Here is a 21,143-nt window from a genome sequence, read left to right on the forward strand (position 1 = left end):
CATTGTTTTTTATCTTTATTGATTTAAGTCTATAGTATCTCTCCCGTGCCTGTTTCCATAGCATACTTGGTGCCACTCTTTCATTTGGAGTTCAAATTGTAATATTGAATGTATGACTTTGGCACTGTGGTTAAAAAGCAGAATTAGTGGAGCCCTTTATGGCCTGGTAAAAATTAAATTTCTGGGCAGTTACTACTATTTTCAGGGATAAAAGGGAAGGAAGAGAGATTAGGGTATGGGCCATAAAGCAGCAGTTTTTTTTCTAAAAATAGTTTTGTTTGAATTTGTAAGTTTGTCATTAGGCATGGTGACTTGGTGTCATTTTGTGCTAGCTTACCTTATCTTGCTATAAAGTTCACTTCAGGAAAAAGGATTTAGCATAAAAATTTTGCTTTAATATTAAATGCTTAGCAAATTTATTTTGATTTCAATTTTGTGTGCTACAACCTGTGTATATTCATTATTTTGTATGAATTGCATTATATTCAGAATATAGAATGATGAGAATAATACTTATATGATGTGCTATTTTAAAATCATTAATGTTAATGTTTTTAGCCAAGTTACTTGTCACTTTGTTGGCTATGAAAAAACTTCAAGCCTGTGTAGTGAAATGGTACCTGTTTAAACTGAATAGTAATTGTTTTTTTCCAGGTCATGTAATGTTTGCAGAAATAAAAATGGAGAATGGAAAGTCAAAAGGCTGTGGAACAGTCAGATTTGACTCCCCAGAATCAGCTGAAAAAGCCTGCAGAATAATGAATGGCATAAAAATCAGTGGCAGAGAAATTGATGTTCGCTTGGATCGTAATGCATAATTTGAAACCACGGTTGGAACATTCTTACATCTGTTTTGCTGAATCTCCTAGTAAAAGTCATTTTTTAAGTAATACTGAATGCTTACAGAAGTTGTAAAAATGAACTTTTAAAACTCCCACCAGCTTTTAACAGTATAATGTTAAATATACTGTGATTTTTGTTAATCTCAAGTTTGGGTTTTTAAAGACAGCAAGTCTGGTCATTCAGTTTAAATGAATGGTTATACTATTTTTAATGAAATAAGCCATTTTCTTGTTATTTTCAGTTCTACATAGTGGGGTTTGTTTGTTCAAGTGTCCCCAGCTTTTATCAACTTATTGTAAGGTAAAAACATAGATGGTTTTTTCAAAACTTCTGTTTTATATATGTAATTGTCCTTGAAAAGAAAGGGCTCAGACAAATTAGGATATGATTTTGGTTGGATTTAAATTACTTTTTGTTGGCGATAAAGAAGTTTTAGATTCCAAAGTTTAGGAAGTTTTTTATTTGACTTAAATGAAGAAATGGAGTTTTCCTTCTCTGCCCCTCCACATTGTTCACAGTTTTCACATAACACTATTAACATTAACCTCCACAGCCCCTTGTTTTATTATTTCCAATGATTCCAAGTTCATAAAGAACTGATAATGTAGCAAGCCCCAAGTATAACAACAGGCAGACTGCCCCCAACTTTCTGTCTAGTTTCCAGCCATTGAGATGAACTGCTAAGAAAAGTAAAATAATTGAAATGTTGAGAAAGATAGTTATGTAAGTTAGTCCTCCACTGTTCACTTCTACAGGAGCTGATGCATTTACAAATGCAGTTTTAATAAACCATGGAACGCCTAGGCACAGCATATCAAACACATTGGATCCCACGATGTTAGACATAGCCATATCTCCTTTGCCTGTAAGAAAAGCATGTTGTTAAAATGTGCATACCAATACTGTATTTTATTAATAAGCTTCATAAAAAGAAAAACACTGGATACTTTTTGTTTTGGAAAATTGTATTGGAGCAAAAGTCTTACTGAATTTGTATTTTTTAATTTTGGGGGGGTTAGTATTTAAAGTCTTAACATTTATTTATCTAATAATTATTTATTAAACCATTTTTCAATAAGGTATGTAGATTACTTGTTGCTTTTCATTCTAACATGGTTAATTATTATTTAATGCACATTTCAGATGAAAATTGTTTGGGGGATTAGATTTAGTGAAATTAATCTGCTGTTAAATAGTAAATCTTTCCTCTTGAGTCACTCTTTTTCTTTTTTTCTTCAAAGTATGCTACTAAGGAGATAAATATTCTAAAGATACCTTTGCTCAGTGTATTTCAGCCAGGCTTTAAGAATGGGCATTGCAGCTTGAGGGACCTTGTTCTTACCTTTTCTTGCAACCAGCACACTTGCGATTGTGTCTGGTATGCTTGTTCCTGCTGCTAATAAAGTAAGGCCCATTACTGTATCTGGAATTTCTAATGTTTCCCCTGTAATAAACATAGATATTACAAGTTACAAATCTTATAGATTCACTGACTGTTCTCTGTAGATATTTCAGATATTTCTTTCCTGAACAAAAAGAAGGTGGGCACATTTTAGATTTCAGAACCAAAATGTACTTAGATTTTAGCTGGCAAAATATTTGAATCATATTAGTAAATTGGGTAACCTGGGTAGCACAGATTTTTAATGATGGATATCTAAAGATAGCTAAAGATACCAAGGAGTAATTTCCCTCCCTGGTATGCTTACAGAAGTTTTTGATATTTTGATGTTATCAAGGCCATTGCTTAATATATGCTAATGAGATTGATCATTTTCTCTCTTTCTTTTTAAAAACATTTTTCCTAAAGAGGTCAGATTTAAGCAAATTATGGATACCTTTTTTAAAACTGTAAATGTGTTAACATGGTATGCATTTTTAAAGTCGTACTTTAGTGATATACTTTAATTTACTGTTTTCTTTGGGAAAGTACCATAAATCTTAGGAAAACAAAATAGGATTCTCCTCTAGTCTTTCCAACGTTATGGTCCCAGTTCAGTACTTCTGTTAAACCTGATGTCAATTCAACATTTTTCATAAATGTATTCATTTTGGGAAACAGAACTAGAGGAAAGTTTTTTAGAAAGTACATGTAACTGCTCTTAATATTGTTATTGAAAACTTCCTTTAGAATCTTTACCTTCTTTCTTTTTCTTAAAATGTCAATTAAAAGAACTTCAAGTAGCATATTTATTGCATGCTTGTATATTGATATTGGAATTGTAATTGGTTGTTAATTTTTGTTCCTGCTTTACCAGACTTCATATGTACACAAATAACACTAATACTTTTCATCGTCGGGGCTGTTCTATGATACAGTACTTGATTTTGCTCTTTTCTTGTTTTCCTAATGTCAAATGTGATCTGGCTGAGAAAATTTAGAGTTTTAATATGCAAGATATTGGACTTTTTCATCTTACTCATTAAAAAAAAAAAGAAAAAAAATATTCCTAGAATACCTTACTATTCTGAGTCACATACTAATTTGGGAAAAGTCAGAGGTCAGCAAACTTGTTTTTGAAAGGGCCAGATAGTAATTATCTTAGACTTTGTGGCTGTATGATCTCCATTGCAGTTTTTCAGTTCTGCCAGTGTAGTGTGAAAGCACCCATAGGGAATATGTAAATGGATGGGCAAGATTATATGTTCAGTAGAACTTCACTTGCAAAAACAGAAGATCCAGTGATTTGGGCACAAAGGTAGTATTTTGCTCACCTCTGATATAGGTCCATTCAGGTTAACCTTTTTGGGAGAAATTCCTAATTTTTTTGTTCTATGTTTATATTCAGTTTTTCCTTCTGAACTAGGAGTTTTGTGGGACTAGAGCTGGTTATGGCCAAGCAGTAATAGTTAAATCTTAATCATGAAGGTAGTAGAAACCTAAAATGAGACTTTATTTTATACCCTGTTTACTCATTTCATAGTACTTTTATATTGCCATATTAAAAAGCAAAATAAAATATAATCCAGTTAAACAGTGAACACCCATTGTTTTCTCAAAACACTGGCAACCTGCTATATTTTTTGTTAGGGAATGGAATTCAATATAAAGACTATATTGTAGTCCCATGCAATGTGAGTTAATTATTAGCATAAGAAAGACATTCTGTGAATTTGATTTCATTTATAAAATGATCCTTTGACTTGTAGCCCTGGGCTGTATAATCATATCCCTGTTATGTGATATGAAACTCACAAAACCTGAATGATCTTGTTGGTATATTAATACTTAATCTTTTGTAAATAGCACTAATCTTTAGTCTTTGCTGAAAAAAATTTGCTCTTTAGCTAGACTACATTTAGTGAATATATGCTGACTGTTCTTATATAAAACTGATTGTTTTATTTCTAAATTATTTTCTTGTACTTGAGATACATACCAGTTATTGTGACCATCCAAACTAGGACATATGTGAATGCGGATATCCACAATGCTGACATGAAAAAGGTTATCACAAAATAATTTTTCCAAAACTTTCTTCTACAATCTGGTGTGGTTAGAAAAAGTAGTATAATAATCGGAAGGGATAGTACCCAAAAAATTCTTTTTAAGTCTGCTTCAGGCATGTTGAAAACACTTGGTGGATCTGTTAAGGAAAAATTAAACGATTTTGAGTTTTCTCAAACGGCCAGTTAAGTTAGAAATGTCCATTTAGAAAGCTATATTGAAATAAATTAGCTGTATCAGTTTTTAAGAGGCTATTTAAAACATTCAAATACCTCATTACTGATATTGCTGGCGAACAGAAACTAATTGAGACTTCAGGGCAGATGGTATAAAAATGTCAGCATTTTCTCAGCATTTTTCGATTTAGGGCTTTGAATCCATCAAAGTGGCTTGGTCATTCACTAAATGTGTTAGAGACATAATGTTTAGGAGGTGTCAGTTCAACATCTCTTGATTTTCCACAGTGTGGATAATCTTATAGTAATTTTTGCTTATAGGATTAACCTGGCATCTTAGCCACCTCGGTTGTCTCCATTTCCCAATACTGATGATTCCGCTAGCCTGCCTTGTGTATCAGATAATGTATACTTAGGGAGTATTTATACTCCCTATAATTATAGCAGAAATCTTTTTATTAAGTTTAATATTTCTAATTCAATTGTAAGTGATTGTGGGGATCTTGTTTCATTATTTTCTTTCATTAATTTCTAAACACAGAATTCACAATTTTTGGAATGAACCTTAAGGAAGTAGAGACTAGTATAGAATCTTTAATGTAACTTATAAAACTTGAGTATGTTTCTTTATTCAATTTGTTTCATTAAGTTAGTGGAAGACAATAATAATATATTGGATAAAAATGGGGATTAACTTTAAAATTGTTTAAAATTTGTGTCTTATTTGTAGAATACTGTATGTTAGATCAGATCACATTACATTAGTGCTAGTAAAATAACTCACAAAACCTTTTTTGCCAAACCTCAGCCAATGGGCCAGTAAGTAACATTAGATATAGTTTTAGTGTAATAAAAAAATCTGGGACTGGTTCTTTTGAGTTCTTGGTCACAAAATGTAACTTATAGATGTATACCTCTTATACCTGCAAAGACTAGAAACTATAATTTTAAGAAGGGAAAAAGTTATGTTTAAATTTCTTTAAGTAATAAGTGAGAATAAGTTCCCTGTCTAAAGTACTAAATAAAATTTAAACTGTTTCTTACAACCACTTTATAAAAAAAAAAACCCATAAATTTGTATTTCTGGTCATAGCTAAATTTGACTTCCTACTAAACATTTACTTAAATATTTTGCTACTGCTTCAAATGACATGCTTAAACTCAACTATTTCCTTCCTTCTTTCTTTTTGCTCACACCAGCCCTTCTTCCTAAATTCCTAGTATTTGTAAGTGGTGTTCTTACTTTTTCGGTCAGTCATGACCGAAGCCTCAAAATTATCTCTGCTCCCTTTTCTGGCCCTATGTAACCCTGCAGTTGCCTAGTATTGGTGATGCTTCCTCTGCATTGTCTCACGTCTGTTCTCTTTCAGTCCTACTGCCTTCACTCTGTCTACACAGACACTAAGCACATGAGTTGTTTTAGTAGCCTCTTAAGGGCCTGCATGTCCTTTATCCCATATTTCAGTTCTGATAACTTCCCTGCTCACAAGCCTGCAAGCACTCTTAATCTAGCATTTATGACTGTCCTATTCCTTTCTGTCCTGCTTTCCTCTGCGTCCACACTGTGTACATTCTGTGCTCCAGTTATGTTAGTCTTTGGGTAAGCCTTTTGCTCATGTTACTTGCTTGTCAATCCATGGAATACTCTTTACTGTTATCTCTGAGTGATCTGCTTATGACTAATAAGTAACAGCTATTGAAGTCTTTATTAGTCTAATAATAGTTGTTACTTAGTCATAAAGCACGTTGTTAGTTAAAATCTTACTCTTCTGCAAGGCTTAGTTTTAATGCTCCCTTTTCTGTGGTAGTCTTTCCTATGTAACCATCCTCATCAAATTTTATACCATCTGTCTCATTTAGGAACCACAGTTACTCTTTCTTTCTCTTTACAGTAGTTAAACTTCAATATTTTAGCTTTTTTGCTTTCCCTGCCCCCAAAGTGTCAGAAGCTTCTTTAAGGATAGGGCTGCCTCTTCATCATCTCTGAGTCCCCATTGTGTTTTTTAAACTTAATAGGTATATAGTACTTGTGTTTGTGTTGCTAGTGAATACTTAATAGTGGGCAGAATGTGGTTATTACCTTCAGAAACCTGATTAAGACCATGTACGCTTACAGAAAGCTGGGAGTAGCCAGAATCTTCGTGAAATATTCCACTGTCGGTTCTTGATTGCCGACGGATGAATGGTTGATCCTCATCTTCCCATCCCATCAGTGGCTGCTGTTCACTTCTCTCTTCCATAGCTTTGGCGAGACAGGTACAGCAAGGACTGCATTTCTTTATAATATATTGATTAATTTTAATGTCAAAACACAGCACCAAAACATATAATCCGTATATCAAAAGTAGTGAAGTTCCTTCATACCTATAAATTAGAGAAATTTGTGTGTTTGTAAATTAAAAGTGGAAGTTATTTTAGAGTTAATAGCTCTAGGGCATTATCTGCTTAATTTTTTAATGCAGCAATAGAACAAAGAAATATGCTAGATATATTTTGGTTTTGTAGATGTGTCCAGACTTAGTTACAGCATTATTAAACATTTATTGATGAAAGTTTGACACTGTCCTTTATATTTCAAAACCAAGGATTATAAACTCCTGTCTTCATTTGTAGATCCCTTCCAAATGGCAGGCATAAAAATTTCTTTGAAAATAATAATAATTACAGATTTTCAAAGCAAAAGTGAAACAAATGATTGTGATTAGCTCTCCACCTCAGTTCATTGGAAGAGTATAATTATAAGAGAAAATAGTATATATTCTTTTCAGTTGTTCTAGTATGGGGATTTTGTGTAAAATATTCAGAATATGTTAGGCTTTGGCTGGAGCTTTTCAGTTTGCTATACAGAGTTTTTTTTTGATGATTTTAATGTAAATGAATTTGGCTTGCATTCACAAGAAAACAAGAATATTCTCAAAAATAAAATGATACCTAAGGCACTGAGAACTGTTTTCCTATACTCTGGTTTGCTATTTAAAGAATTGTGATTAGCTAATACCATCACACTTGAACCTTGCACTTACCTTTTATTTTATAGCCAGTGAATCTCTGCTACAGCTTAAAAGCACAGAGTTCTTGGTTTCCCTAATGGAGGGATCATTAGCTTGGATACTCTCACAGTCATTGTCCCCTTTCAGACGACTGCTGAGTCCCAGAAGCATCCCTGTTGTAACCAAAAGTCTTTCCTTGCGAGAGAGACTAGGTTTCAGGATGATTCACTTAGAAATGTTGCTCCCTGCTAGATTTAAAGCTTCTTGACAGCAGCTATTTATGCAGTGCTGCCAAGTAGTGTTCTAGAAGGGTGCTGTTTACCTCATTTTCTGTTTTTCTAGTGTCCTCTGGCACTGGCAGTGTACAACTCATGTGGCTGTGTTTTACATTTCTTTATCCCTTAATACTCCTAGCATACTGATAAGCACTTAGTAGATATTTGGTACTTATTGACTGAAAAAGTTACTCTCTCCACTAAGTCATCCTCCATTTTCATTTTCTTGGAACAGTAAGACATGGGGAGATTATAAAGAAAGCAAACAATTTTTAATACTGAAACTTAAACATTTTTGATTTTTAGAGGAAGCAAGCTGTAGTTCCTCTTGCTAAATGAACATCAGAGAAAGTTGGAGGAATTTAAAGGGATTTTTTTTACTTCCTTGTTCATCTTCTCTCTCCAATCTTATGACCACAGCCACTTCTAACCTAGGCAAGGTAAACAATCCAGTAGATAACAAATTTGCCTGTTGGGGTTTTAATGAACAACAAAAGTTGGGAGACTTCCTGAACAGGCAGTCAGTGGGGAGAAGGAAGGGTGGTAAATCCAGTGGTTAGTGAGACCAGAAGGGAGACTGACTTGACTAAAAAGAAATCGCAAAGAAGGGAGAAGAACCCAACCAGCGATTGTGATGAGGAGGTTAGCTCGGAGACCTACTGGGAAATGGTATGGACGTCGCAGATACTAGAGAAGTAACTGAAATGTTTCTGAAAAAAAAGAAATGTTACCAAACCATCAGAATTTTATAAAATATTTTCTGTAATTGTTTTATGTAAGAGTTATGATTGTTTCAAACTTACCAGTAAACTTGGTTGTCAAATATTATGGCAAGAACTGCCGCTACGCTAATCGCATATGCCGCACAGTCTCTGAATAGGGGCCAACATGATAGCGTTGAAACCTGCAAAATGGTGATTAATTTACTGTTTCCATTACACTGTAAATTCTTCAAGTACTTGCTTAGTCTAATACTAAAATTGTATATTTGTAGCTAAATATTATCTTTTGCATATTGCTTAGAGAAAAAAGAATTTTAAGAAAAATTGTGTTTCTAAACCGACTCTGATTTTCATAAACTTGACCAAGAGTTATTTGTGGGTTAACTTAAAATTGAATACATGTTGTTTTTCTACTGATTAATAAATTTAGTTGAACACATTACTAGTGCCTTGTTTGTTCTAGCCTGTGAACAGTCCTTGTCATTTGTCAAGACAATAAATTCTGTTGAATGAAGTTTTCTTACCACATTAGACAGTAAGCCACAGGCTGCACAGATGCCAAGGAGATTATAAATTGCAGATCCAAGAATTGTGCTAATGCCAATGTCACCCTTTGTAATAAATACACCTATGAGCAAGATGGTAGGTAAGTTAGTGTTGACTTGGAGAGGATAAAATCACACCAAATATGCAAAAAATATAACGAGCGATAGTTACCTAGGAAAGCAGTAACTAGTTCAGGAGCTGAGCTACCGGCTGCCATGAAAGTTGCACCTGCAACATCCTGAGACAATCCAAAGGCTGAAGACAAATGAAATTATGTTATGCCTGGTAAAGTGACAAATGAAAGATAGAACTTGGTAACGAAATGCAATAGGTGTCAAAATACATCTTCACAGAAAAGCACTAACACTAACTTCAACTGGAAAAATAAAATGTAGGTTAAAAATAGAGGAATGCAGTGTTTTGCTTGCTTTATTAATTCATTACTTAATGCCTCTGCGGAAAGAGAGAAGGCCAGGAGAGTATTGGAACTGCGCTGCAACTCAGTATCCTGAGTGCCACAATATGGGATTTTTTTGGGACCTAGAAAAGATTCCTTTATAGTTATAGGGCTTGTGGGTGTATGGCAACCATATGACTTCTTTAAAACTATACTGTCAATGGTGCTCCAATGGGAGCTGAGAAAATAAAGTAGTCCAGGAGTCCTAATCTACTTGAAAGAGGAACAAAGTGAAATACTGGTAGTTTTTAAGGTCTATAAGTGAAGCTGAATTAAGGAGCTTATTCACAAATTGTCGATTTCAACCTTGTCTAAATACAAATGAGAAAAAATTAAAAACTCAATAAGGTTTTCTATTGTATAATTATAGTCTATTGATTTGAAATGTGGAATCATCAAAACTTTGCTCGAGTAGGAAATATAAGAAAATACTACTATTCAAATAGTTTGTGTATATCCCTCAGACTTAAAAAGCATGCAAGTCCATTCTCTAATGATTAATAGGATGAGAGTCTTAAGAAATTTTTGACCCTTTCAACTTTAGAGCTAAGGGACATACTCTGGGAAGGAAAGAGGAAGCCATGTTGAAGAAACTGCCTTGCTTTGGGAAGGCTGACACCAAGTTGCATCAGGTCCCCCACCAGCCTTCACTGGCAGACTTAAAAATAGCCGCGACAGAGACAGCATGCTAGGCATTATTTGCCCTAGGTCACAAAGTTAATGTCAAAGTTAGATCTAAAATTCAGGTTCCCAATCCTCTGCTAATGTTTATTGTTTACTGTACCTATTGGTTTTTGACAGTCTTCCCAGACCCTCAAACTTAGGTGTGCTTGGTGGAGGCTCTGTCACCTGTGATAGATGTTTCCTTATTACTTCTTGCCTTTAGGGACCATTACTGCTTAACAAACCCCCAAAGCTATGAGAGGTATAAAATGATTTTTCTTTTAAGCCACTAGTTTTGGGATTTGTTAAGCAGTGGAAGATAACTGGAACCCTATTTGTTGTATTTACTGAATACCTACCATGCCGAATGCTTTTTTTATGTGCTAGGAATGTGGCAGTAACAGAACAGACAAATGCTTCTGCTCTTCTGGAGTTTAATTCTAGTGAGAAAAGACAGACAAAGTAAGCAAAATATGTATTATGTCAGAAGGAGCAAAAGCAGAGTTGGAGGTGGATATCAAATGTCATAGAGGAAAGATTGTAATTTTAGCTTGGGTAACCAGAAAGGACTTCACTGAGATGGTAACTTTACCAAGACTTCACAGTGAAGGAGCTAGCCCCACACAGACCTGGGATAGGCATATTCTAGGCAGCTGGAGTAAGTACAAAGGTTTTGCGGTAGAAGCTAGCCTGGGTGTTTAAGAAACAGAAAAAGGCCAGAGTGTATGGGGTGAAGTGTGTGAAGGGGAGCTGCAGATGGTGAGATCAAAGGTAATAGGTGGCCAGATCATGGAAGGCCTTGTGGATCCTAGTAAGGACTTCGGCTTTTATTATGAAAAATACGGCAGTGCTTGGAAAGCCATCCACAATACTGCCTGCTGATGATACCAGCCCCAGTCATCTTTTTTATCCCCGGGGGGTTACCTGGTGTCAGCGGCCCAACCAGCTCTAGTCAGAGCCATTTTGCCACCTGTTAAGCCTCCATTGTGAAGAGTCCTCTCAGGACAGTTGGAATTACCTAACCCAGGTCCTCTATCTTACTCTCCACTATTTGCCTTTGGTCATGTTGCTTGATGGACATCTACCTGTGATGACTGATGAAGAGAGACTAGTAATAATTTATGTAACTTACCGTTCCTAGCATTTCTTACACTGGTTAGAATGATTTTGTATATAGAAATAATACATATATATTATTTACACTCTTACTAAACTCTGATATATAGTAGAATCAATTGACCATAAACCTGAAATAGAACAAAATGAAGCATATTGTCTGTGATTAACTTTTTTCATTTTATGTAAGAAGTAAACAATGTCTTACATTCATGATATATAACTCATTTTCATATACATAAATTAATAATCTCAACCATCCTCAGATATGAGTGGTGACATTTCCATTTTACAGTTAAAGAAACAGGTCCAGAAAGGTAAGTAACTCAAAGCTGCATGGAGAGTAAGGATCTTAAATGTGAGGAGTTAGGGCATAAACCCCATCTGCTGGTTCTAAGTCCAGTGCTATTTCTCTCTCACCCTAAAACCCAACATAAGAATGGCGCTTAGTTATAACGTGGGGGGTGATTGAGTCATTTTCTTCCTTGCCTTGGGCACTGGTACATGACTACTCCCATTCCATTTCTACCTCGGGGGAAAAATAGCTAATGGGAATCAGGAATACTTCAGAAGTTTCCCAGCATATTCCAGACAATATATACATTTAGTGATGTTGGATATTACCACGAGTCCTCTTCTCAAATCAAATCAGGGCTAGTTAATATATGGAAGAAATTGGAAAAGAGCAAAATGCTTTACCTTGAAGTAACTGTCTAAACTCGGGGCAGCTTCATTTAATGCTGGCTGAAGAATGCTTCATTAGAAAAATTCAGTCTCAGGAGAGAAAATGTGATCTATCTAGCTGATGCAAGGGAAGAAACAGGTGGCCCTACTGAACACTTTCATTTTCAAAAAGTAGTAACAATAAAGCTTGTTGCTAGGCACTGGGCTCTATTTGAGTTATGAAAAGAAAGGTTTTGTATAGATGGATGTGTAAAACTTCAAAGATATTTTAACAAGTTGTATCTTCAGGTTCAAAGCATATTTTGTAAAATGGTTTATACCTTTGAACTTTAGAATAGACTGGCTTTGTCTTCACTGACCTTTGGGTAGCATTTCTCTCTGCTATAGTTTATTATTCAAGATAAATTTTTCTGTTTTTTTTTTTTTTTCCTCCCCAGAGCTATTAGTTTCTTCCTCTCTATTACTCTACAGGGATAATCACATTTCCTTCAGGATATAGTGGAAATGTTTAAGGTGAGTTTTCTTTATAGGTTTAGATATTACATTATTTATATAAAGTGGAAGTTTATGATAGTAAACTGATTACTAAAACTCATCACTTTCTCTTAAACGTGTTCTCTTCTATGATACCATGTTGGAAAGTTTGTGACAGTTTTTGAAAATCCTCTTCTGGAAATATAATACAGTAGAAAGGGTTTTAAACTAAAATGGAGACCTGGATTCAGGCCCTGCCAGTACCTTAATGTGAGACTTCAGATAAGTCATTCAGCCAAGCTGTGTATTTTGCCATATGAAAAAAAAAACACACACTGGACTACACAATCTTTAAGATATCTTCTAATGTTATCAGTTTTTACTCAAAATGTGAGCTATGCATTTTATGCCATAAGACTCTGTACCACTTCTTACTGTTAAATAAATTCCTTTTATAATTAAAAAAAAAACCTACATTATTGTAAATTTAGAAGGTGGAGGAGGGGAGAGGATCATTTATGCTTTCACCATTGTATTTTAACCACTGCTACTGGCTTTTATGTGTTTCCAGTCCTTTTGACAATGCACATTTTTTTTTAACAGAGTTACAATAGTAGGCTACATGCAATTTGGTGATTTCTGACACAGTTTTATAAAGTCCTCAATGACAGCAAATTTTCATGCTCTGTGAATGGATTCATGTTTTGGAAGCAATCAAAAGTCATTCAGACCCAACTCTAGTGACCAAGTTGGGTAGTCATGCTGATTAATTCTATTTAAGATCCAAAATGAAGTTTGACAGCAAACCATTTTTTTTTTAAGTGAAGTACGGTCGGTTTACAATGTTGTGTTAATTTCTAGTGTACAGCATAGTGATTACTACTCAACCAATGTTTTTTATGATTTGCAAAATTGGTTCTGACATTAACTTCAAATATATTTCTAGGCATATTTTGAGTGACATCAGCATCATTGGAATAAATGCCTAGCCTCTCAGTGCATAACTGCATATATATGATCTGTGATGCTTTGAACAATAAATCAAAATATTTTGAGTACTTTACAGTTATTATCTCATATTTTGTCTAGATATAACTAAATAAATTCTGAAACCCTGTATAATGCTTTGAAAGGCCTGATTCCACTCAAAAAGGACTCCCCATGCCCTAATCTAACTGCTATAGCTGTGCTATAATATTAATTTCCATCTGCCCTAAATCTATCCCGTAAAGCATACTCAAGACATTTTATCTCCAAACTTCACAATTACCTGAGTTTTGCCTCCGTAACTTGCCCAAGGGCACATTGGTAGTAGCTCCGCAGATGGGATGGGCACCTAGATCTTCCCGAGTTTAAAAAGCTGCTCTTTCAGTTACCCATGTAGGTAAAGTGAAGAGATTAATACATAGCTTTATTATGATGACGATTAACGGCATTGCCTGTTCCTGCAATACCATCTCAGTGAGATCCAGACCACTTGGCACTTACTTAGACCCATACACCTAGGGCAGATTTAGATGCAACCCAAGGGGACCATAATATATTTATTTATTTATATTTAAAATTTAGATTAGATTAGAGGAAAAAGAAAAAGAGGGTGAAAATGCCCTTAAGAAGAGAATGGGTGCCTGCGTGGCAGGGAGGAATTACTCTTCTTAGATTCTTTGTTCTTTGGGAAGGCTTTGCCTCTGTAAATTTCATAAGGATTAAGAATCAAACAATCCCCTGAAACTGTCGGCTATCCAAATGCCATACTCACAGAATTATCTGACTCTCTTTCAATTTTTCAATTTAAAACCAATTCTACCTGGAATTAAAGCTTGCATTTCTTTCTTATTGTCTGTTTCTGAAACATAAAGTAGAACATGGGCAAATATTAGTTCAAAGCATAGTGAATGAGAATAATTTTCCAATAAAAAAGTAAATATATTATTTAAGTTTGTTTCCCAAAACCTTATTAAGATCATTTTCACTTAAGGCACGTTATACTTCAAAGGATCAGCATGGTGGAGGGACCAGAATTTCTAACTCAAGAGCATATTAGTTTAACAGTTAAAGAGAAAAGTTTCAAAACTAGCTCACTGTGGACTTTGGGCTATATCAAGTGATCAGTCATGAAGGCGTCTCCGTTTTCTATCTAGTTAGCTTGGAAAAAGTTAAAGAAGGGTTCTCCAAACAGTGGCTAAATAACTGTAGGAGATCCTCAGTACCTATCAAAACGGTATATATGAGACTGACACGCTACCTACTGCGCTAACGAGGCACCTAACTTCTATCAAAATTCATTAAATTATACATCTGAAATATGTGCACTTTAAAGGAATTATACCACAATAAAGGTGTTTTAAAAAATAAAAAACACAAAACACAGTCAGAGGGATCCCATACAATATGCAGCAAAAACAAACAAAAACGATACATAAAAAGGATCTGTACTGAACTTTTGTGTTTCTAAAACAACTGCTTATAAAGATGAGAGGTAATAGTACTATTTGGGCTGTAAGTTAATACAGTTTATATTATATATAAATGTGTTCAAAGAATCATTAGCCTGTCTTCCTTTAGGACCTAAATGAATAAAAAAGAAGATTGGATTAGAGGAAGGGGGTCTAGCAATAGCATTTTCTCGTATTGGTTCTACATCGTTAAGATGACAGAAAAATGTCTCATGTTGTCTAAGAGAGGTAGGTGCTTGCTTTCCCAGGGCTGAGGTGGGGAGGAAAGGTTGTGTGACTTTTATAATCTTGAGTAGAGCAAGAAAGGAAAAGATCCTTGCTGGAAGCCTCAAGTAGTGGTGGTTCTAGAGGAAACTGCCAGACCAACATATATTGCTACAAATGAAGAGCATTTGCTTGCTTGAGCTGGGCCTGGCCTGACTATCAGCAAGAGGCTGTGGCCTCCACCACCTCCAACTTATCTCCTGCATGGAGACTCCAGTCCTGTGCTTCTTCTAGTCTTCACCTTGCTGAAGACCCTTGTGCTAACCAAATGAACCACTGCTAGTGATTTGAGGAGGGGTCATGGGGTGATGGGGGCAGGGGTGGGCTAGCAGCCTGCCAGCTCCATCACTGTATCCTAGGCTGGGACTCAGAACATGGACACCACAGAAAGTCATTGCCTCATACATGATGGTTTGGTCCCACAGGACTATACTATAATTTCGTGTCCATCTTAGACAAAATGTTTAGTTCTCAGTATCTAATTATTGTGGGTAACTGTTTTACAACATTAATTTACAAGCCCCAATAGGCTGCTAAAAGTCTAAACTGATTTTTTTTAAGTGACTCAGCGGATCCTCATTATTTTGTGATATACTTCATCTATACTTAAAATGAATATTCAATGTATTTTGGGGGGCAAAACTTTCAGTGCCCTTGGGAGGAAAACACCTTTTTTAAGATTGTTCAAATAGAATAGTTTTTCTGAAACAACCCTGTTAAGGCAGCTAATATCAAACAAGGACGAGTAAAATTATATCACATAGCAATCGAGAACATTCTTGGGTTTTGGCATTAGAGAGAGCAGGGCTCTGCTGTGTAATGGCTATGTAGTCTTGAGAAATTATATGTCCTGTCAGCCTCAGTTTTTTAATCAGTAAAACCAGACTGATAGTCCTGATTTTGTAGGGGTTTTGTGAAGACCATATATAATTTAGAACCATGCTTGGTCTTCTATAGTTGTTTTGTGATAAATGACTACAATAAATACATAAATAATTAATCACATTTCAGTACACTGTAGAATGCTCAGTAAATTTTTTTGAGGATTATATTAATACTTACTTGTTGAGTGCACCCATTATAACTCAGTGCTTATCAAAGAACTCTAGGGGAATGTAAAGCATTTGCAAACTTTTTGAAGCTAGTTTCTGTGGACGTAAACAAATTCTGCGGAAGTTGTTTTTTATTGCTGATGTCCTAATTTGGACAAGATCATGCTAAGACCTTGAAAGGAGAAATGACAGAATTAATTTGTAGGCATTTAAAAATGAATTGAACTAGCACTCTGTCTATCTCATTTTGTTGCCAGTATTTTCAATACTCAAGAGCAGGGTCAATTCTTAGCAGCTGAAGACGATTTGGCAGTGGCATGGGCATCCATCAATCACACATCCATAATAGCGACTGTATTATATTTCAGAGCAAAGAGCGATTCGCTTGAGAAATGCATGTTTGCTGATGACGTTGTAAAGTAATTCCACAAGTGGCATCGTGGAAGTCATGATTATAGATATTCCATGAAGTCACTTAATGAAGATTATTTTGAAGAAGCAATCTAAATTTTAATGCAGTAGTTTCTTCTGCAGGGCTAGAAAAGTTATTTATTTATTTACTACTCCCAAGACAGGTTTTTATTTGAAAAATTCTTAATGGATGTATTCTTTCAGTCAAGTAAGTCATTGTTTGGAAATGTGAAAGCAAAAAACAACAACAACAAAAAATATTTAAAAAATTTTCCACAAAGAGAAAGGTTCTAGGTGGGGGACTTAGTACCCTGAATTTTAAATTTCTTAGTTTTATGTAATTAACATGGTGTAGTTTATCTAATAAAAAGTATGGTACTGGCACATGCATGAACAAACAGATCATTACCATCAACTTAAGCAAAAATGGTATTGTATCCTATAGCAAAGCAAATTATTAGTGGAAGAAATTTTAAAATATTTAAAAAAAATAAATAAATGTTTTTAAAAAAGAAACTATAAGTAAAAGAAAAGATGACAACTTTTCTGACGTAGGGATAAAAAGGTCTTTCTACGTGTAAAACCAAAAGGAGAATCATAAAGAAAAATATTTATAAACTTACTTAAAAATATGTTTACATCAGTGTGATAAACACATAAAATACAAAACCAAACAACAAACCATAAAAAGCATAGAACATAAAAATTATATGAGAAAGAGTTAATATCCCTATATTTAAAAAAAAATCTTGGAAATCAATAAGATAAAGGCTAATTTCCCTATATTTAAAAAAAAAAATCTTGGAAATCAATAAGATAAAGGCAAAGACTTCTCCTATTAGAACATGGGCAAAAAAAAGGCAAAACCACAGATTTCAATACACATATAAAATGTTCAACCTCACAAATAATGAGATAAATACATATTTAATAAAATAAATTTCCATTTTTAGGCAGTTAAACAAAGACATTTAAAATGATGTTATTCGTGGTTTTCTGGAATGGAAGCTACCACACATTGTGGAGATTCACATTGGCACACCTTTTGTGACAGGCCTTGGTCAATGTATAAGATAGAGCTTAAAATATGCACAGCTCTGCATCTTTATCAGAAAATGATCAGAGAAGCTTGCAAAGATCTGATACAAATATGGGCATAACATTATTTAGACCAAAAAAATTTTTTTAAATATAAAGAGATCAAAAATTTTAAAAATTGTGATAAATTTTTATTGGGTGCTTACTATGTATAAACACCAGTGTTGGGTGCTCAAATCACTTACAGAATCAGGAACTATTGTGATACCATTAAAAAAAATCATGTTTTTGAAGAGTATTTAATAATATGGGGAAATGTACCCAATAAAATATTATATGAGGAAAAGGAAAAGGCTCAAAAGGCCTTTGTATGTATAGAAAGATCCAAAAAACTGAAAAGAAATATACCAAATGGTAACTGTGAGGATCTCTGGGTGATGGGTTTTTTTTTTTTTTTTTAATTTCGTTTTTCTCTTTTGGGGGGGGGAATTAGGTTTATTTATTTTTAGAGGAGGTACTAGGGACTGAACCCAGGACCTTGTGCATGCTAGGCATGCACTCTACCATTTGAGCTATACCCTCCCCCATCTCTGGGTGATGGAAATCTAGGGGAGATTACTTTTTTCTTCTATTTTTCTCACATTTCATCAATCTAAGTAAAAATATGTTATAAAGTAATTTAATTTCTATTAAAGAAATATATCAATGTCAAGGCCAAATGTAAAATAAATGTAAAAATATATGTATGTTAAATAATAATAATTATAATTAACTTACACTAGACTGTTCTATAATTTCTTTTTCCATTAAAGAAATATTTGTTAAGTGCCTCCACTATTGCCAGATCCTGTTTTAGGTCCTAAGGACGCTGCTATTCTGCACTGAACAAGAGAGACTATGACTCACATTTCAGCAGGGGTTGGGGGTGGGGCCATGGCAAAGGGGAAAAGGAGAGGGTTTACATTCATGCTCTTTCCCAGCAAGGTGTGGGGTGTGGGTGGGGGGTAGGAGGATGCGATTTCTGTGCAATCCTGTGAGTATGCAGTAGGAAATTAACTCTTAACTTTGACCTTCTTTGAAGTGAGCATTCTCAGCCAATTAAACTAACCAAGTCAGAGACAGAGACTGGAAACGCTGGCACTTTTGCTTATCTGTCATAAAACATCATTGATATCCCGAGTTTAGGGACCACTGCACCCATGTAAGGTCTGTACTTGGAATCCTGGGCGATGTACAAGACCAAAGGGATAGAACTGAGGGACTTGAACTGGCAAATCTTATTTTCAGAAACCAGTAACTGAGCTTAATTTCTAATGACCTGATGCCTGAGGTCACTTTACATAAGCTGCAGGGCCTATTTATTTACTTACTGATTCACAAACACGAATTAGTTTCCTTACTTGTAGGAGCCTGGGAAAGAGAAGAGAGGGGAGGGCGGCCCTTAAAGGCATCTGTTTGCCATCTACCTTTCTAAAAACGTTATAACGTAAAACTGATAAAAGGTTTTTGAAGTATCAGATGGCAAGTATTAAGAGCCCAATGTATTAAGAGTGCCAAGTGTGCCAAGTGCATCGATGTGAGACTTGGAACAGGTTACTGACAGCCAGGCGGTGCAGTAGACAAACCGGAAGTTTCTGGAGATAAGCAGTGTAATGATAGTTGCTTTGTGCTCATTTAGAGGTGCTCTGCTGCACATTAACCACCAAGGGAAACCACGCTCAGCCACTTCCTTGAGGTACGGGGCCCCATGACACAGGAGTCAGTGCCCTGCGACCCGCTGAGATGGGCGGGACTGGTGCTGAGCTACCTCCAAGACAGCTGTCTACATGGGTGGCACCACTGTTCTGGAAGGTTACAGGGGAGATCCCCAGCTACTTACACTCACTGATGATTTCCAAGGAGGGCAGGAAGTACCCGTCACAGACAATAGACACGGCCATGAACATGTACAGGATAATTAGGAAGTAGATAATGATGCCTCCATCTGCGACCTCCTGTTTTGTGAAAAACCCTTCAGGAAACTCTGATGATGGCGACACAACACATTGGGTGCTATTTCCTGGTAAGGAAAAGGAGGTGAAAATGTGAAGGATGTTAGAGTTACACACTCCAAGTCCACAAAGAAATTCCTTAAGAAAACTAAGTGTGCAGTTTCTGGGTGGGATTTTAAGAACCCTGGTGAAAATGTATAAAGCACTTTTGAATATGATGTAATTGTGGATCCCTAAAAGAATTGGTCTTTGGGACCCGAAAGAGGGGCTTTAATGAAATAAGATAATGATGGTGGAAGAATTAAAAAGAGGAGACCATAAAATCAGTCTTCCTTGTCTGCTTCACTTCTAAAAGGGAATTCTGAACCCCTGTTCCCCCTCAGAAACTGTAGCTCTGAAGATGAAGACGTCTAGTATCTGTGCAATTTCATTTTCCTATTTCAGAGCCCAAGCCGTCCACAAAGCCAAAGCCCAGCAAGAATCACTCATCCACCATAACAGAGGGAATTCCTAGGAAGGATTTCTTTTTCCATGACAAAATCTCTGACAATAAAAACCGGAGACTCTCCTGCTTCATGACATCTGTGAATTACTTCAGAGCTGTCTTTGAGAACTTATTCGAGGGATCAAAAGTGTTTGATACCCTACCAAACGCCAGAAATCAGAGCAAATACAGCAGGAAGCATAAACAAAAGTGAGTCAAGTGAGAATTTCCCTCTCTTTGTTCGTCCTGTATGTGGCAGCAGCCAGAGGGGTAGCCGACCCCAGTGTCCACCTACCTGGAGCCCTTGGGAGGCGCTGGGTCAGGGAGGCACCTGGGAGAGGCAGGTGTGCACTGGCCCAGAGGATGCCGAGGAGCAAGGCCCTTCTTGCCCACCGCGGGCCCCCTTCTGTCTGCATTTCTGCAGTGCTCTTACTGCAGTGTGCAGACTTGGGAAGGGAGAAGAGGAGGATTAAGCTGGATCATGTGAGGAGGCTCCTTCCTGCCCAGTGCCCTGCCCAGGGCACATTGCAGCAAGGCCAGCGCAAGAGGGAGGGTGATCTGAGCCAGCCAAGCTTCTCTGATCGGGTATCCTGAGCCCCAGAGAGGCTGGAGGAGGTAGGGCGGAGAGCAGATAGCCCCGTGGCCCCTCGTTCCTGAGGGCAGGTCCAGGCGGTTTGCTGTTTGTGAGGAATTTCACTTATCGTGTTCCTACTGGCTCTGCTTTTGACTTTCTGTAGATTTGGAAGGACCTGAGTTTGCAACTGCTTTCACCTCTCTCTCCAGCCTTTGCTTCTAGAAGTTGTTGGAGGTGGTGTATGTGCATTCTTTGGCGAGGTTGCCACTTTTATATTTCTGTTTTGGCTTCTCATCTTCTCTCCAATTAGGGCTAGAGGCAGGAAGTCACTTAGGAGGCTCCCGCAATAATCTAGTGGAAAAATGATGGTGGCTTGAAGCAGAGCTGTGACAGTGGGGATGGAGAGACATGGGCCGCTTCAAGAACTAGTAAGGGACATAGAGGATGGGTGCTATTTGACCACTGATTAGCTGTGCTCT

The 21,143-nt window shown here is 36.1% G+C and overlaps 2 protein-coding genes across 10 annotated transcripts in view; one reads left to right on the forward strand and one right to left on the reverse strand.

Annotated features, from left to right (window-relative positions):
- The window catches only part of MYEF2 (myelin expression factor 2), a 37,162-nt gene extending 28,269 nt beyond the window's left edge, over positions 1-8,893 (forward strand). For 7 of the 9 annotated variants that reach the window (XM_032481253.1, XM_032481247.1, XM_032481252.1 and 4 more), the window contains one exon: positions 655-8,893. In XM_032481253.1, the coding sequence (XP_032337144.1) occupies positions 655-818 (164 nt within the window). In that variant the 3' untranslated portion in view covers positions 819-8,893. The remainder of the gene's footprint in view (positions 1-654) is intronic. The other 2 variants (XM_032481251.1, XM_032481254.1) reach the window with 2 other exon arrangements.
- On the reverse strand, positions 1,384-20,581 carry SLC24A5 (solute carrier family 24 member 5). Its single transcript, XM_006191785.3, has 9 exons — positions 20,386-20,581; positions 19,495-19,674; positions 9,172-9,255; positions 8,979-9,082; positions 8,536-8,636; positions 6,548-6,831; positions 4,224-4,430; positions 2,186-2,287; positions 1,384-1,706 (listed from the first exon to the last, which is right to left on the reverse strand). The coding sequence occupies exons 1-9, from the start codon at positions 20,504-20,506 to the stop codon at positions 1,384-1,386; spliced, it is 1,506 nt and encodes a 501-aa protein (XP_006191847.1). The 5' UTR covers positions 20,507-20,581.
- Between the last annotated feature and the right edge of the window lie 562 nt (positions 20,582-21,143).

This window comes from Camelus ferus, chromosome 6 (genome assembly GCF_009834535.1).
Source record: "Camelus ferus isolate YT-003-E chromosome 6, BCGSAC_Cfer_1.0, whole genome shotgun sequence".
Taxonomy (NCBI): domain Eukaryota; kingdom Metazoa; phylum Chordata; class Mammalia; order Artiodactyla; family Camelidae; genus Camelus; species Camelus ferus.

What these genes read in the sequence shown, in the direction of transcription:
- SLC24A5 (XM_006191785.3), bottom strand. Translation starts at nt 20,506, where the DNA reads ATGCAGACAGAAGGGGGCCCGCGGTGGGCAAGAAGGGCCTTGCTCCTC. An exon ending in TTTGACAACCAAGTTTACTG is followed by an intron (nt 6,832 to 8,535) that starts GTAAGTTTGAAA and finishes TCTAATTTATAG; the next exon opens with GTATGAAGGAACTTCACTAC. An exon ending in TTGGATGGTCACAATAACTG is followed by an intron (nt 2,288 to 4,223) that starts GTATGTATCTCA and finishes TGTTTATTACAG; the next exon opens with GGGAAACATTAGAAATTCCA.